Source organism: Vipera berus, assembly GCF_964194415.1.
Source record: "Vipera berus genome assembly, chromosome: 3".
NCBI lineage: Eukaryota > Metazoa > Chordata > Lepidosauria > Squamata > Viperidae > Vipera > Vipera berus.
In genome coordinates this window covers 191,221,002-191,238,146 of record NC_138204.1, presented here as the reverse complement: position 1 = coordinate 191,238,146, position 17,145 = coordinate 191,221,002, and the positions used below count along the sequence as shown (strand labels likewise).

Genomic DNA, 17,145 nt, shown 5'->3' with positions numbered 1-17,145 from the left:
ATCTATGTGTTTCTTGTGTCTCACTCCATATTGCTGCCCGAAACCTGTATGTATTAGTCCATGTAGTCATAGGGAACTGTCTTCAGCTCAAGAGAGTCTCTTCCTTTTTTGTTTCTTGAACTAATTCATTATATCACAATTGAGCCATGTAAGGAACTGCGGATGAGATCTGTTAATTTGGATTTGCTGTTCATCTGATCAGTGTCAAGACTTTTTCCAGAGATCTTCCCAGGATATCTATATTTCCATGTTCTAAACAGCTTTCTGTTTAGAATAGTCAACACATGGGTATGCAATCATGTCTTTGTAGCTTGAAAATTCTAGACAGCATTATTTAGGCTGATTTGTCTTCATATGAGGTCCTTTTCCCTTTGAGGATGTCCTCCTAAAGGACATGGCTTTGATATTTCAGAGTCTTCAGGCAGGAGAGGCACATATGTATTTTGAAGTTGTTGCATGAATATTCCATAATAGATATATATTCTGTCTTGTAGGTGTGCAAGAGACAATTATGTAGCCCAACTTCTCTAAACATTCATTCTACAACTTCTAAGGAAGAAGAATTGCCTTGTGAAAACAAGAATATGGTGACTGGGCATTTGAAAACTGGAATGAAATCTCTATGCAGACCAAAAATAGGTAGGAATATCCATGGTTTAATGTAAAGCAGAATAACTTTTGAAATATCTTCTGAAGGAAACTAGAAACCAAGCAACATTGGCTTCAGGACAGCTGTGTTTCAGGGTTGTGAAGGCAAGGTTTTTCCTCTTCAGAATAAGGTAAATTTACTCATGCTGCACTTATATACAAACAAATAGCTGCTGTTTCTAAAATATCAGCAAGACTGATAAAATTATATATACAGTATATAGGGTTGTACACCTATGTTTTCTTACTGCAAGTACCAGATGCCTCTAAATTTGCTGAGGAAACTTGAATGGTTACTCCAGAAACAGAACATGGGTTAATAGAGATATCAGTAATTTGGGAGATGGTAAGAATTGTTGGAGTATTATTGTGATATATGCAATCTTTGTATTAAAAGCATCAGCAAAATTTTCTGACGTCATGCGCCATCATGAGATGACCAGAATGCAAAGTCACCCATATTTTTTTTTCATTTTATGTGCAAGATCTCAGGCATTTAGGGAAAGGAAAAAGAGTGCTTTTGTGGATCAGGCCTATTGAAAAGATAAGGAAATAAGTACTGAGGACATGATTGCCTTATTGTCAAAGAAAAAAATAGAGTCTACAATATAAATGAAGAAAGGCAGGAAGAAGAATATGTATCTGTATATATAATGGGCCAAAAAGATAGTGCTGTAATAGGGAATGCACAATTCATGTTATGACCAAGGGATAGTATTTCTCATTACAAAAGAAGATTGTGACTCAGAATAATTAGTTACATCAATGAGCTGGATTGTCAGGACCCACCCCAAACCACGTCTTAGGAAGACAAAATTCTTGGAGTCAAATCTATTCCAAAAAGAATCTTTACTATGACATGCTTGGTTGTAGGAAATGAGACAGGACTTAATATTTCCACGAAGTAAACCCTTATAAAGAGTTCCCGGTTTAACCCCCCTTAATCCCCATTTGGTCAGTCCCCCATCCTTCCTCTCGTATCATCCATCTCGTGGGAAAAAGGAAGTTAGGACCCTTCATGTTTATTGCTCTCTTCCGTGACAAAAGCCAGATGCTAGCCCCCCCTTTTGTTTCCCCAGTTCAAAAGGCTTCTCCTTTCCTTTGAAATGCCTATTGCCGGTTCAATACACATTTATTCTCTTCTCTTCGGGAGATGGCAGAATCCATGGGATAATGTTTGAAACATTCCATTTATGAATATGATATAAATGGATTCTGACAGTCCGCTCTCCTTAGAAAAAAGATGTGTCCATCTGTAGGGGGAGAAAAGAAAAGAGAAGAAAAAAACATATGTAAATGTTAACTCGGTTTGTTTGGATATTCTGTATGAAATCTCTTAAGCAGCTTTGGTGCTTTAACGTGTTTGCTGACCCATTCAATTTCTGAGGAGGGGAGGTGTTTCCAAGCCACTAGATATTGAGTTGTTCCATGATGTTTCCTGGAATCCAGAATTTCCTTCACCTCGAAATGTTGTTCTTCCACCATGATGGGAGGTGGTGGTGGTGGAATTTTTGTTCGTAGGGGAGATTGTTGTTCTCTCTTTATTAGACTGCAGTGAAAGATTGGGTGTATTCGTCTAAGATTTTTAGGTAGTTCTAATTCAACTGTTACTGGGTTTATGATTCTTTTAATTGGAAAAGGTCCAATGTATTTTGGTCCTAGTTTTTTACAGGGTTGGAGAGACTTAAGGTATTTTGTAGACAGATATACCATCTCTCCCACCTTGAACGGTGTGGGATCGGCTCTTTTCTTGTCTGCCTGTGTCTTGTGTGCTAATCTAGCCTCTGTTAATGCTTTTCTGACAATAGGCCAGGTGTATTGTAACTGAGCAATCCATTCCTTTAGTTCTGGAATTACCGGTTCTTTTGGAGTTAGGTCAGGTATGGGGTTGAAGCTCTGGCCTGTGACTACTTGAAAAGGAGTGTAACCTGTGCTGGAGTGAACTGCATTGTTATATGCCACTTCTGCAAAAGGCAGTAGATCCGACCAGTCCGACTGTTGGAAGCTTATATAACATCTTAAATATTGCTCAAGTACAGAGTTAGCCCTTTCCGCTTGCCCGTTACCCTGAGGGTGATGACTAGATGTCAGTCCTTGGGTAGTTCCTAACAGAGATAAAAATTCCTTCCAGAATGCTGAGGTAAATTGCACCCCCCTGTCAGATATGATGCGTTGTGGTGCCCCATGCAATCTGTAAATATGTTGTACAAAAAGTTTTGCTAATGCTTTTGCAGTTGGAATTTTTGGGCAAGGTATGAAATAGCCTCCATTTGATTGTTGGTCTATCATCATGATGCAAACTGGTAGGGGAACAAGGAAATCCTTCAGCTAGCTCTTTCTAAGGTTCTTTCTTAGTTCAGCTAACACTGGGCAACCTCGCAACATCCTAGAAAACTAATTATAAACCTGGAAGCTAGCTATAAAGCTGGAACAACCTACAGCTAAGTTATATGTTGAGATTCGTTCACTTTTAAAATACTTTTTAAAATATTTTACTGCTTCAGACAGGAAGGCAATGGAGAGAGTGGTGAGGATGGCAGAAAAGATTATTGGCAGTTCATTCCCTTCAATCCAGGACATAGCATATAAGTGTTGCTTGAGCAAGGTCCGCAGGATTGTCTGGGACACTACAATCCTCTTCACCACCTGTTTACCTTGTTTGCTTCTGTGAGGAGGCTTTGTGGTATCTGAAGCAGAAATCCAGATTCAGTCACAGTTTTGTTCCATACAGTATCAACCTTGTAAACTCTCAAGCTTCCTCTTTCCACTATGTATACAAGATGGACAGTGATTAATATTTATGTATTTATGTGTAATGGTGTGGGTATATACATATGTATGGTATGTATATAGCATGTCTATATGTGTTATGTATGTGTACACTTGAGAGCAGGCAACAGAATTTCATTTTTAATGTGTGCCAGTGTGTCCACAGTAAAAAATGACAAAAAAGGTTATCTTTTCAAGTGCCCCAAATGGATGTCTCCTCCTTAGTATTAGTTTTGTTTAATGGAATTCTTCCAGGAATATCTTCTATCATTAGAGTGCAGCTCAGATTTCTCCTGTGATGGATTTATTTCTTAGAAATATAAAACAAGAGCTACTTTTCAAACTCATGCATTTACAGTTTGCTGAAGGCTACAAGCCTTCAGTCACTTAAACCCTGCTCAGATATCCAGGATCTAAAAGACTTGACAATTGAATATTCTGGGTAACAACCTCCATCCCTTTCCAGGAAGCGTTACTTCCATGTTATCTGAATAAAAGCCTAAAGACATACAGTATGCAAATATATTTTATGTCTGCCAATGAGATGATCAGGCTGAATTTTGATTGCCTGCAAGTAGTTGACAATGTGTGATGTTGGTGAGCCTTAATTGAAGCATTCACTTGGTGAATATCCTTAGTTAAGTAACCCCTAATTGGGGTTCTATACTGAAGGGATTTCAGTTGATTAAAAACAATCAGATTTACCTATGAATGGATGTGCTTTGCTTGTCTGAATTGTAAAACATTTCATACATCCCAGTTCTTCATCATACTATTAAAGGATTATTCAAGCATTTAATCTACAGGGTTTTATATATGCATTAGAGGCTGCACCGCTAGGATTTGGGAAACTATATTGCAGTGTTTTATAGACAAGAAGCTAAACTTCGAAGATCTTTATTTTGGAGGAGGAAAAGGGACATCAATTGAAAAAATAACATTATTTTCTTCCAGTTCTATAATACAGAGAAAATATTTTCTACTATGTATTTTTTCATGGTAGCATGGGAGCTTTTTCCTAAATATAAAATGGATTCATCCTGGCTTGCTGTTTGCACCGTCCATTCAGAATTGTTGTTCCATCTTCTGTATTTGCTGTAAGGATTGCTTTTGAGAAGTTGTCCTTTAAAGGAAACGTTTGATTGGTGAGATAATTAATTTTGCTGATTTCCTTTGTTTTAATATTCTTGTTCATTGGAATCAACACCAGTGCAGCCATGGAGCTTGAAATGAATCTGGCTGTATTTCCATATCTCACTGTGATGGTCCTGGCCATAGGCATGTTTTCAAAAGCTTGGTTCTTTGTTTATGAAGTGATATCCAACAGCTTTGAGTTCTGTTCGTCTGTTGAATTTCAAATTTGCTTTTGTGATCTTGTTCCTTAAATGTCAGTATTTGTCAACCACTTTTTGGTGGCAAGAGATGGAGTCTTACCTATGAAAAATCTTGCATTGAATTCATCTTGTTTCATTCTGATAGATATTACTCAATCTTATCTTAGAAAGCTAAAACAACAACAAATAACAATAACAACATAAATGATTAGACTGATTGGAACTAACAGTAACTACCATAATGTAAATTTTGTTCTTCATATAAAGTATAAAAGGAACTTCAATAATAAAAATAGTAAGAATGGAATATCCTAACACCGTGGTGACGAACCTATGGCACGCGTGCCACAGGTGGCACGCAGAGCCCTCTCTGTGGGCACGCGTTCCATTGCCCCAGTCCTAGCCTTCAGCTAGGTTTTATAAAACCTTTTCACTTTAGGCCTCCACCACCGTGTGCAAAAAAAAAGTTCAATTAATCAATTTAAACTTCTAAAAAAAAAAGATCTCGCAAAGTTGGAATTGATTGATTAAACTTTTTAGTCCCACCTAGTCTGCCGTTACCACTGCAGCCACGCCCACCCAATTGGCCAGGCACACCCACCCGGCACCCGACAATACATAAGTGGGTTTTGGGTTGCAGTTTAGGCACTCGGTCTCTAAAAGGTTCGCCATCCTTGTCCTAACACATACTTTGTTGTTTATTGTCATTCATATGGTGTTTATTCCACATTATTCCATTATTTTACCTTTCTTCAAAACAGTTTAGGACTTGCATCATGATATGATATAATTTCAATACATCATTGAAATAAGATGACGATATCAATTAGTCTAGGTTTTAGTACAATTCTTTTTTTCTAAGGAGCTCAACAGTTTAAATTTCATTCCTTTGCTTCTTCTCATTTTATCTTCAGGCTTTGTCTTAGTCTGTAGTAGATTAATATCATTGGATAAGATGGACTTGAACTTTATGTTCAATGTTTCTGGTTATATTTCAGAAATATGTTACATGCACTGCATATAGTTCTTTAAAATGGTTGCATATTTTCCTAGACTTGTACTGCAGTTGTGGAAGGCAGCCGCATGTTTCTAGGAGGAGTTATAGCAGTTGCTGATCATATGTTATGCAACATGATAGTGACTATAAAAAGGTAAAGGTAAAGGTTCCCCCGCACATGCGTGCTAGTCGTTTCCGACTCTAGGGGCCGGTGCTCATCTCCGTTTCAAAGCCGAAGAGCCAGCGCTTGTCCGAGGACGTCTCCGTGGTCATGTGGCCGGCATGACTAGACGCCAAAGGCGCACGGAACGCTGTTACCTTCCCACCGGAGTGGTCCCTATTTTTCTACTTGCATTTTTACGTGCTTTCGAACTGCTAGGTGGGCAGAAGCTGGGACGAGTAACAGGCGCTCACTCTGTTATGCAGCACTCGGGATTTGATCCGCCAAACTGCCGACCTTCTGATCGACAAGCTCAGTGTCCTAACCCACTGAGCCACTGCGTCCCTTCCAGTGACTATAGTAAAACGTAAATATATGTGTAACTGCTACCCATGAATACATAGTTTTCTAATATTTTTAAAGAGGAACATGCTCAACAGAGCAAGGATATGAATGAGTGGAAAATGAGCTGCTCTCTTTTACAGCTACACCTTGTCCAAAATATCTAGTTATTAAATTTTGGGGTTTTTTCCCCCAATTTTTGCTCACATTTTCAGAATTGTGTTTTGTTGTCTTTTAAGATTCTGCTTTCATTTGCCTGAATTTAAGGAAAAATAATAACATTCCTTATAAAAGAGAAATAACATAATGATAAAATAAAGAGAAGATCTTTCCATAAAGATGACTGTGGCGATTAATATTTTTTAAGGATTGTTCACCCTTGATATAAATAAAACTATATCTACAGTTGTGGAGGGTTAGAGATTTTTAGACTTTGTTCCAAGCTAGAACAGGGGTCCCCAACCCCTGGTCCGTGGACCAGTACCGGGCTGTGGCATGCCAGCAACCGGTCCGCAGAAACAAGCAAAGCCCCATCTGCAAGATGCAGGCAGCACACAAAACCATGCACTCTCCGGTCCGCGGAAAAAGCCCTCTCCACAGAACCGGTCCCTAGTGCCCAAAAGGTTGGGGACCTCTGAGCTAGAGCATTCCAAGGAATACTTTCTGTTTGTAGTCCTTAATTTTTTTTAAAAAATCAAAAAAATATTTTGTGATTTGGAAATAAAAGTAAAAATGGACCTGAGTTTAACTTGATTCCTACATCTCTGAAGGGTTGCAAAAATAGTTTGAAGTGATGTGTAAGCATAACATTCCTCAGGACTGTGCTCCATACACAAAGTAGAACTGTGATCAGTGACAGTTATGTGATAATAAATTGACTAATTCTTAAAGTGCCACACTGCTCTTGTTACATTACAAGCTAATAAGTTGACAGAATGATTGCATTTCTTATCACAAGAGTACTACGGCAGCCTTTCCCCAGCTAGCATCTTCCATGTCTGCAGCAACTTGCATCCATCCTAGCTCCTTCCTGCTTGGATATGATGCCTTTTTTTTAGCCTAGCTCATTTGAAGGTCATTAAAAGGGCAACCAGAATCTTGTCCTTAAGATGCACCTCTGGAGAGGTGTGTTCTCTGCCATGTGATAGTTGACCGTAATGAGTTGTACATTTAGGACAAACTGCAGCTGTAAGGAGGGGGACCCGGTTTTCTGCTCATTCCTGTCCTTGCTCTGTTGAGCATCTGCCTCTTTAAAAAGTGTGTGCGCGCATAAAGCCAAAGCCACACTGCAAAGTGCTGGGGAAGCTTAGCTTTGCTGCGAAGCCCGACCCTGAGTGAAACCTAACTAGCTAGGCAATCTGCAATTCCTGATTGACAGCAGGACTAGCATTATGCAAATGGAGCCTGAGAGAAGAGCCGCTGGGGAACAGAACCATGATCTGGGGGCTCTGTTAGGGATCTCTCTACACACGCCTCCTCTAAATCCAGTCATCTTGCTTGTTGTTGTTTTTTCTCTTTCTCCTTATTGCAGAGGTGGTTCAGCTTAATAACCAATAAATGCCTCCCTTCCCCATAAAAAGTTGTTCTTTTCTTGGGAATGAATAAATTCAGTCTTCTATGCAGTCCCTTTTTTTCTATCAGCAAAAGAGATGTATGTGTGTAAGCTTGTAAACTCAGGATGAATTGGGTAATATTTGGCAGGGTAACGTGCTAATCTTTAAACCTTTATATTTTCAATCCTGTTTAAATGGGGTTTTTTTTGCACAAAAGTATCTCTGCGTGCGCACTCCCCCCCCCCCTCCGTCTTCTCCTTCAGTCTGAAGCCTTATGTAGGTCAGGCTTGGCTTAACCAGATTTCACGAACCTGCGTCAGCTTAAGCTGAAGGAATTTTAATAAACCCTCCCCTGTAGGCGTGGGCCTAAATGAGACAAGCCTAGTTAAGCCTGATCTTTTTTCTGTTTGTGAAAAAGAGCTGAGCAGAGCTAGGATCTGTGTGGTGGTTTCAGGAACTGCTGCTTCTTCAGGCTGGAGAGGACGATGGTTGGGAAGGCCAGATCCTCGAATTTCACTTTGTCTGAAAAGCTTGATTTGCTGAAACTTGTCAAGCCATATGTTAATATTCTGGAGGAACACACCAACAAACATTCAGTCATAGTGGAAAAAAACAAATGCTGGGACATCATAGCTGACAACTACAATGCCATTGGAGTTGACCGCCCTCCTCGCACTGCCCAGGGCCTGCGCACACTATACAAAAGGCTCAAGGAATACGCCAAGCAAGAACTCTTACAGCAAAAGGAGACCCTTTGTGACTACAAAAGCTACATCTCTGAACCGACTAAGAAAGTTGTGGAAATGATCCCTCAGATTTCCACTGTGTGTTTGAGAGAGAGGAATAATCTGCCATGGTAAGTTGCCTTTTACGCTGAGCTTGAATGGCCAACTTGAGCATCTCCTGCCTTGTTTTCCGGCCCTTGTTTGAGCTAAATGCTTTAGCTTAGGAAAACTAAGAATGCTGCAATCCAAGTCGTTTTTTCAAAGCAGCCTTTGAATTGGCAAAAACAGGGGTGATTGGGCAGCTTAGCTTGCAGCTGTATTTCAAGGATCTTATTGTCAGACCCCTGGCAAGTGAGGGTTAAGAAAAAATCCAAGTGAAATAGGAGCTCCAACTTTTACCCCTCCCCTTTTAATAGGCATAGCATTCAAACATTGACCAAGCGAAGGGCTGTTCTACATTTAAGGTAGTATGGTATTGCAGTCATCTGCCCTCATTCGGAAGCTGTTGCCTGTTTTGGATAAAATCTACATAAAGTCGAGTTGGAGAACAAAGGAGCTCACTCCTGCGTGTGCCCAGACAAGGATTATGTTAATCTCCCAGAGCAGAATATATTTTAAACTGCACTTGGACTTTTTAGGCTATTTTCTCTGATATTCTACTCTGCCTTTTAAAAATACAAGTGGATTTCAAAACCATTTTTAGCCTTGTGTGAAGGCAGAATAAAGATAAAGTTATAATTAAACTTAGAAGAAGAACGTGCACAGGTTTACAAGGCTCAGGTTCAGGAAGATAAGGATGCTGCCATTGCACAAAACCTTTTGTTTTTAGAGCAGGCTGTTTTGTGCCTCATCAAATTGAAGCTTGTCTAGATTTGAGCTAGACATAAAGCAGGCAAGCTGTGTTTGACCTTTCTTGCAGGGCCTTTGCTATTGCCCTTTTCTCTGGTGCAAGCTTCCCACGTCTGCCCTGTACCCTTAGATTTTTTCCCCCAAAATCCTAAAGAAAAGTAAATATCTCTTTTCCTAGCTACTATTGCCTATTCTATTTAAATTTATGCCATTTATTGTGGTAAACAAAAATAATCTTAAGTGGAATGTCTAGAGAGGCTGGCATGTACGGGCATGCTAGTCAGTCTTTGATTTTTCCCTGCCTCCGGTTGCTGCCCTGCCTCCGGTTACATTAAACAGTGCTGTTCTCTACATTACTTCCACGGAAGATGTCTGTCAAATAAAAATATGTCAATAACAGATTCTTTTTATATAAGAATTTTGCATCAGCTATGCTTATATGATATGATATATGACATAACATGATTATTGTTATTTGATTGTTATCCCAGTTTTTTATATAACTTAGGATGGCAAACATACCTAATAGTCCTTCAAAATGATGTTTTGCAATCCAGCACATATAATCAAAAGTGTATTAAGTTCAACGGGGACTGTAGTCTAAAAACTGCAGTAGTATCCTTGAGATATGAGACTGATAATGATTATTCAGGCTGATACTAAAATTGATTGGGCCAATCATCACTTTGATTGAAAGACGTTACTTATTGAACCATTAGAGTAGGTAGTGTCTTGGTAACAGATCTGAGCTTGAGTACTAATGGTTAGAGTACCATTGTTGTTTAGTAATCTTGCTTAGATGCTGTGTAGCACCTAAATATTTATTTTGCAAAAAAAAAACTCCACAATGATCAATTGCTTAAACATTTTGAAATGCAGTATAAATGGTTATTGCTGTAGCTTACTGTTACAGAAAATTTATCTGGAATAGGAACCATTAGAAATGAGTATTGTGGTTCTAAACATGCTTTTGTGGGGATAAATTTCAATAATATAAATTTGTCTATTATCCCTCCATGTAGATCTTTAAAATAAGGGGAAAATGCAAAAGATTTTTGTTTTTAAGAGAGAACCAAAGATACAGCTGGCCACAAAGAGTTTGCCTTCTCAATCACTTTGGTTTTATCTCTTTACTTTCCCATGACTGTGGCTCTTATGTTCTCATTTTCTATTCAGCCATAATTTGTGCATTGTCAGATACCATTTTTATTTATGAAAAATACAGCTGCTAAAACTAATAGATCAGGAAATGAGCTAGACATGAAAGTAAAAAGGGGACATACCCTTTTTCCAGTTTAAAATTGTATGGAAATTGCACTTGTTTATACAAGATATTTAACTTTGCTTGGCAATGTTTACTGATGAATATTAGCTGTTCAATTTGATATCAGCTTTTTTCATCCTTAATAGATGCAGCTCCAGTTTTTCTCTGTGGGTTGTCTGCTACACAAGGTCATATGACTAATGCTCCATTGCTCACAGCTGCTGATTTGCTGTGATCTGAAACCTCTGCTTAATCTTTTCATTTTGAATGTCCTGACATGCACTTATACATGCAAATTCTGATAAAATTGTAGCTTGCTTCCAAGAAAATGATGTTGACCAGTGTTCCCTACTTTAGTGTTAGGAGGTTTAGAGTAATCTTTCTGTAGAGGAATTGAGTACACTTGCAATATATGATCTAGCTGAAGGAACAACTATGAACTGCCATGCAATAATAATGGAAGATTGCTGAATAATCAATTATTCAATTATTTATTTTAAAACAAATATTTCAAAGGAAGGAGTTTTAATGGAGCAGCAATGACAGGAAATGAAAATATCTGTCCTTTTAGATTTTTTTATCCAGGAAATCTTTTGAGGTTCTCACTATATCTTTAGATAAAACTGTACTTAGTAGTGGGAACAGGAAGATCCTTTGGAGCTGATAAATAATAAGCAGACGTATATTAAATTATGTTATACCAAGATTGCTTTTATTTCAAAAAATTAGTGCATGAACATGCTATGGTGTAAGGGCTGCAAAGATACCTAACCTCATGTATACCTCTTCCCAAACTTACCAGTGACCAGAAGTGTTTTTAAAGGCATTTTAATTTTTTTTTCTTTCTAGTGTTTTTCACTTAAAATAGATATGTTAATTGCCCAGAAAACTTTATATTCTTATTTTGTCTTTAATAAAAACATAGGAAAGAAAGGGACTGGAAATATAATGCCACTCATCCCAGTGTGTTCAGTTTTTCACTGTTGCTATCTTCAGTGTTTCTTAAGCCACTATATGGTGAGAAGATGATTTTCCTGTCTCCTTTCCTTTCAGTATCTTCTGGGAAGAGCAGGGTCATTCACTGACTTACTGCTAGATTGGAAGGTACTTGAAAGCTGCTTAGCTTTCTAAGTGCTCTTCTCAGTCCCGTTCCAGGTGAGCAACTGTCCCTAACATTCCCTGAAGTCCTCAGCAGCCATCACAGCATTGAGAGAGGGGAAGATTGGAACGAGTCCAAATAATAGTAGCCTATGTGGACTCTCTCTGGTTAATGATATTCAAGATCCTTCTGACTAGTTAGCAATTTTGAAGGATATGTGCAGTGCAGATATGGCAATAAATACCTTAAGACAGAGGGAAAGAACCTGTGGCCTTCCAGAACTTGCTGAACTACAACTTGCAGCATTATTCGCTATTGGCCATACTAACCTCTGCCTGCTGGGAGCTGTAATTCTGCAGCTTCTGAAAAGCCATTGATTTCTTGTCCATGTTTTCAGGAAAAAGAATACTTAGGGAAGAAGACCACCTTGAGAAGAGAATTATGCAAACAAGAAGTGTCCAAGGTTTAATTGCTCCATGCCATTATTCTCTCTCTTTTTCTATTGTCTCTCCTGGCAGCCCATATGCACATAAACAGTTGTGATGATTCTCCTTTTATCAAAGTACAAATAGCTCAGAGGTCGATTAAAAATATTCAGCTTCCTTGATTTGGGCTCGATTCTTGATGATTATATAGACAACTTTATGTAGTTTTCTTAGTAAAAATGTAAGTTACAGTATTTGCCATTGCCTTCTTGTGGAAAGTTTTTCAGTTGCCCAGCCTAGCCTACAATCCAGGACTTTCCAAGTAGTCTTTTAGTCAGTTACTAATCATGTCTGCCTATTTAGCTTTTATGGACTCAGTAATGTCAGTTAATGCTATTTTGTGTCTACAAATGTGGCTAGAGAAGACTCTGTTCTCTAATGCCTAAAATATTATTCCGTTTTAGTGCAACCCTGGTAAAAGAAACAGTTGCTACTACAAGTTCTCCTCAGCTAATGTTGGAGCCCCATCCTGCTGCCATCACACTGGAACTGGATCCAGAAGAGGAGGATGTGAAGCCACCACCTTCACTAATACTTGAATTGCAAACACAGGATAACTTGGAACAAAGAGATCAGCAACATATGGTCCATGTCATGGAGAGATCTCCATCAACTTCCCTGTCTTCTGTGGATATAAGAATGCTATCTCCATCGCCTATCCCCAGGCGAGATGAGTTTTTTAGGCTCGAAAGTGGAGAACGATTTAGGCCAGCATGTGGAGGGTATGATCCACAAATGTTGCAAATGCTAAAAGAAGAACATCATGTAATTTTGGAAAATCAAAGGAAAATTGGGCTGTATATCCAAGAAAAAAGGGATGGGTTGAAAAGGAGACAGCAGTTGGAAGAAGAGCTTTTGAGAGCCAAAATTAAAGTAGAAAAATTAAAGGCAATACGATTACGTCGTGATCTTCCTGAATTCAACAGTCTTTGAATATAAAACAATTTTGCATAAAACCATGCTTATTCTATATTGTTTATAAAAGATCAGTTATTTATCTGGATGGATTGGAAGTGGAAGGACAAAAGAATTTATGGTTTTTTTTAATTTCATTCATGTTTGCAAGAAATTGAAAGACAGTTTTCAATGGTTTTCCTAGATCTTCAGATTTTAAGGAAAACCACATCTAAGACTTAAAAAAATCCTTTTTGAAATCCTGTGATTACTATCCTGTGATAGTAAAAGCCATTACTGATTTATGAAGCTATTGTAAAAAAAATCTGTTTAATTTTTTATTTCATTTTTTTTCTGGGAACAATTCTTAAGTACCCATTTAAAATATTTATTTGTGGGTAAATAAATATATGCAAAGTGGACAAAAAAACTGCTCATTTTTTCTTTTATAAGATAATGATAACTAGTATTTTAGTATGGCCTTATGCTATCAGGAAAAGCATGGATAGGAATATCTACAGTAGTGTGCATTTTCATGTTGAGCTGAACTGTTGAAATATGACTCAACAATATTTTAAAGTATTTTAATTCTGAAATCAGTAAACAGTTCAGAATAAAAATAATTCCTCTGACACTTTCTTCTTGTTTTTGTGAAACATTCTTTAGTCCAATTAAGAATCATTGGAGTCCAAAAGGGCAAGTTAAGGAATGTTATATTAATCTTTTTATATCTAGATAGTGCTCAGTATTTTCAAGGTTGGTAATACCTGATTTTGGTGCATAGCCACCAGTGCGTAATCCATCTGAAGTATGTTATCATAACATGTCTTAAAAAGAATTGCAATTTTGCTTGGGTGATCAGCTGATGTAATATGGAACTGGTACACACAATTCCTGATGGTGTGTATGTGTGTGTGTGTACGTGTGGGTGTGTTTGTTTTTATGTCTCTCTGTCTATATCTACCTATCTATCTATCTATCTATCTATCTATCTATCTATCTATCTATCTATCTATCATCTATCTTTGTCTATCTGTCTTATCTATCTATCTGCAATCAAGTAGACACTCCAGGGATAGAAGAGAGTATTTGATTAGTTTTTTTTAAGTCTGCAATGGATTCATTCAGAACTCCACCTTTTCCGTTTTGTTTCACAGAGCTTACCATTCTTTACCCAACAGATAATTACAATTCTGTACTCACTTAGCATATTTAATCATTATTGTCCTTTTCTCTCTTTTGTTAGAAACCCCCTCTCTTTCTGAAATCATCAGCAAAACCGATTTTTCCCCAAGCCTGATGATATTATTAGTTTTCTTTGGGATGAATTTTGTTATTTTGGCTACTTACAACGAGATCATATTGTATGCACGCACGCGCGCGCGCACACACACACACACTGTCGTGCTATTCCCTTTTTGGGCAAGCAGCATAATGCAAAGTGCAGAAAAGGAGTAGTAAACAATACAGAAATTAAATGCCTGAAACAAGAAAAAGAAAAGAAAATATTACTCCAGCTCTGTTCATTGCACCTCTCCTTATCTCTTGGTACTTGAAAACCATCTTTGTTTTTGTCATGCCCATCCACTGCTTACACATTGCCTTTGTTTCTTGAATTTCTTATCCCTGTCTTACTGAAGATCTCATCAATTCCTTCTAATGTCTTTCTCATTTTTATCCTTTCTTTCAATTCATTCACTCTTCCTTCATGTATTTTTCCACAATTTGACTTTAATTCATTCTCTGTCTTGGGACAGCCATTTCAGAGTACCGTACTTATTTTTGTATTGATGTTCTTACTCAATTCACATTCCAGCAATTGTTTTTCTCCATTTAATTCTCCCTTGCCTACTGCATTCAGTCTTTCTGTTTCTCCTGACAGACCCAACTCTCTCTTTCATTTAATAAAGGAATTAGAAGTATACTTTTATAAATAGTCCTTTTTGCTTCTTTTGACAAATATTCCTTGCAGTGAACCACTTAGTAATTACATCATTTTTGCCACTTACAACTTAAATTATTCATTCAATTTCTATTTCCCTAAGCTAAGCTAGTTTAATCTTTGCTATATTAAATTTCAGATCCAAAGTACTCATTGTATCATACAATCCATATAACTTGCATGACATATCACATAGGATCTCAGCTAAGACAACATTTTCATAAAAACTCCAGCTATATTTATCTTTCCAACCAATTCACCACAAAACCTCTCTCTATTGCTAAAACTTTGTTTAATTGTTTCTAGCCTTCAATTGGGCCAAATGATACATCATAGTAGGGAAACAATTTTTGAATTAATGTATCTCAAATGGACTAACTTACAGAATGGGATCCATGGTTCCCATGGAATTGAAATTTGGCAAAGGTTGTGGCTGCTTGAGTACTGCTGCACCACAGTGGTCATCTACAGCAGGGGTCCCAACCCCTGGGTTGCGGCCTGTTCGGAACAGGGCACTTGTACTTGCATGCAGAGCTCCACTTGTGTGAACAGTGGGTGGTTGCACAAGCAGCAAATACTTAAGCAAGTGTGTATGCCTGCTGCAAGCAACAAATGGAGTTGTGCATGCACATGCCACTCACACAGAACCATCCCTTCTCTCCCCCCATCCCCCTGGGCTGAGCTGCCAAGCTGGAAAGGTTGGAGACCACTGGTCTGCAGTCATGTAATTGCCATTTCCAATCCTCCCTATCTGCCTCCTACAAGGAAAGTCAATGGGGAAGCCAGTGGAAAATCTGAAGTCTCTCCCACTCCCACTGTTTTGCCTATCTGTGGTCATTTTGTTTCTGTTTAAGGAAATATCTCTGAAATTATCATCCAATAGATAATGGATTGTCTAATTTTTTATATAGTAAATTTATCTATGAATACCCTAAACCAGGGGTGTCAAACTGCCGGCCCACAGGCCAGATGCGTCATGCAGAAGCCACGCCCACCCCATTGCTGGCAATGGCAAAACCGTCCCGATATGTTGTGTGATATCACATGATGTCGCAAGTTTGACATGTCTGCCCTAAACAGTCCAGGGGATATCACATTTTTTTTCTTACTTCCATACTTTATATTCTCCAATTATGGCAACTGAATCACATTGTTACAGGGTCTATACCTTACTTTTCATACGTTTTTTTTCTTGGGCTTTAACATTTCTATCACTAATTTCAATTCTACCCTTCAATATTCAACTCTCATTCCCTTACTGATCCCTAAATTGCCACTTCCAATATTTCCTCACTTTAATTTCATCCCAAATATTTCTATCACTTTTATTTTCTATCTGTCACATTCATTCTGTTGAAGGTTCCACTTCTATAGCATTATTTTTTAATTTCCATTAACACTGTTCTACATTTTTCTGCCTCTTTTAATCTTAATTATTCTTTACCTTGTACAGTATTTGGTGATACCTCCAATTTGTCCCTGGGTTGTTCCTGTAATGGTGATGTAGGTAATGAAACTCAGAGAACTGAATATGAATTAAAAAGGTTTTTAATCAAATATGATGCAAGTGTGTTACTGTATATGTATATTAACTTGACTGTGAACTGCTTTGAATTTTATCTTGCTTATGATTGGGGATGTAGCATCTGCCTACAATACCTTATCCCTTTTCCCAGAATTGCTATGGACATAGTTGTTTTAAAATGCTACAAATAGCTGCCTCACCTGTTCTTTTGCAGCCTCTTGCACAGTACGTCTCTGTTACATTAACTACTTTTTGATATGTATTTGAACATTAAAATTACCCCATGTGAGGCACTTAAGAAAGACAGAATTATATTATAATGAAGTATTGTATCTTACTCCAGCCAGCATCTCCCTTTCTCAGTGTTGGATAATTCCAATAGCCAGTATCAGAATGCTAAGAATTAAGGGCATTTATAGTCCAGTACATCTGGAAACCACCAGTTTACAGGAAGGCTGAATGATTATTTTAGAGGATTGCTGTGAAGTTCACACGTCTTAAAGTTGCCATGGTTGAGAAACATTGGACTATAGTCTCTTTCAACTGGTAGAGGGCCTCT

The 17,145-nt window shown here is 38.0% G+C and overlaps 2 protein-coding genes across 3 annotated transcripts in view; both read left to right on the top strand.

Moving 5' to 3' along the window:
• RAD54B (RAD54 homolog B) overlaps window positions 1–17,145 on the top strand; it is a 42,296-nt gene that overhangs the window by 2,088 nt on the left and 23,063 nt on the right. Inside the window, exon 3 of one of the 2 annotated variants that reach the window (XM_081325838.1) lies at window positions 555–639. In XM_081325838.1, the coding sequence (XP_081181964.1) occupies window positions 555–639 (85 nt within the window). Of the gene's footprint in view, window positions 1–494; window positions 640–17,145 lie in introns of both variants that reach the window. The other variant, XM_081325837.1, reaches the window with a different exon arrangement.
• Window positions 8,260–13,855, top strand: FSBP (fibrinogen silencer binding protein). Its single transcript, XM_081325839.1, has 2 exons — window positions 8,260–8,659; window positions 12,630–13,855. The coding sequence occupies exons 1-2, from the start codon at window positions 8,289–8,291 to the stop codon at window positions 13,156–13,158; spliced, it is 900 nt and encodes a 299-aa protein (XP_081181965.1). The 5' UTR covers window positions 8,260–8,288; the 3' UTR covers window positions 13,159–13,855.

What these genes read in the sequence shown, in the direction of transcription:
- FSBP (XM_081325839.1), top strand. Translation starts at nt 8,289, where the DNA reads ATGGTTGGGAAGGCCAGATCCTCGAATTTCACTTTGTCTGAAAAGCTT. An exon ending in GAGAGGAATAATCTGCCATG is followed by an intron (nt 8,660 to 12,629) that starts GTAAGTTGCCTT and finishes ATTCCGTTTTAG; the next exon opens with TGCAACCCTGGTAAAAGAAA.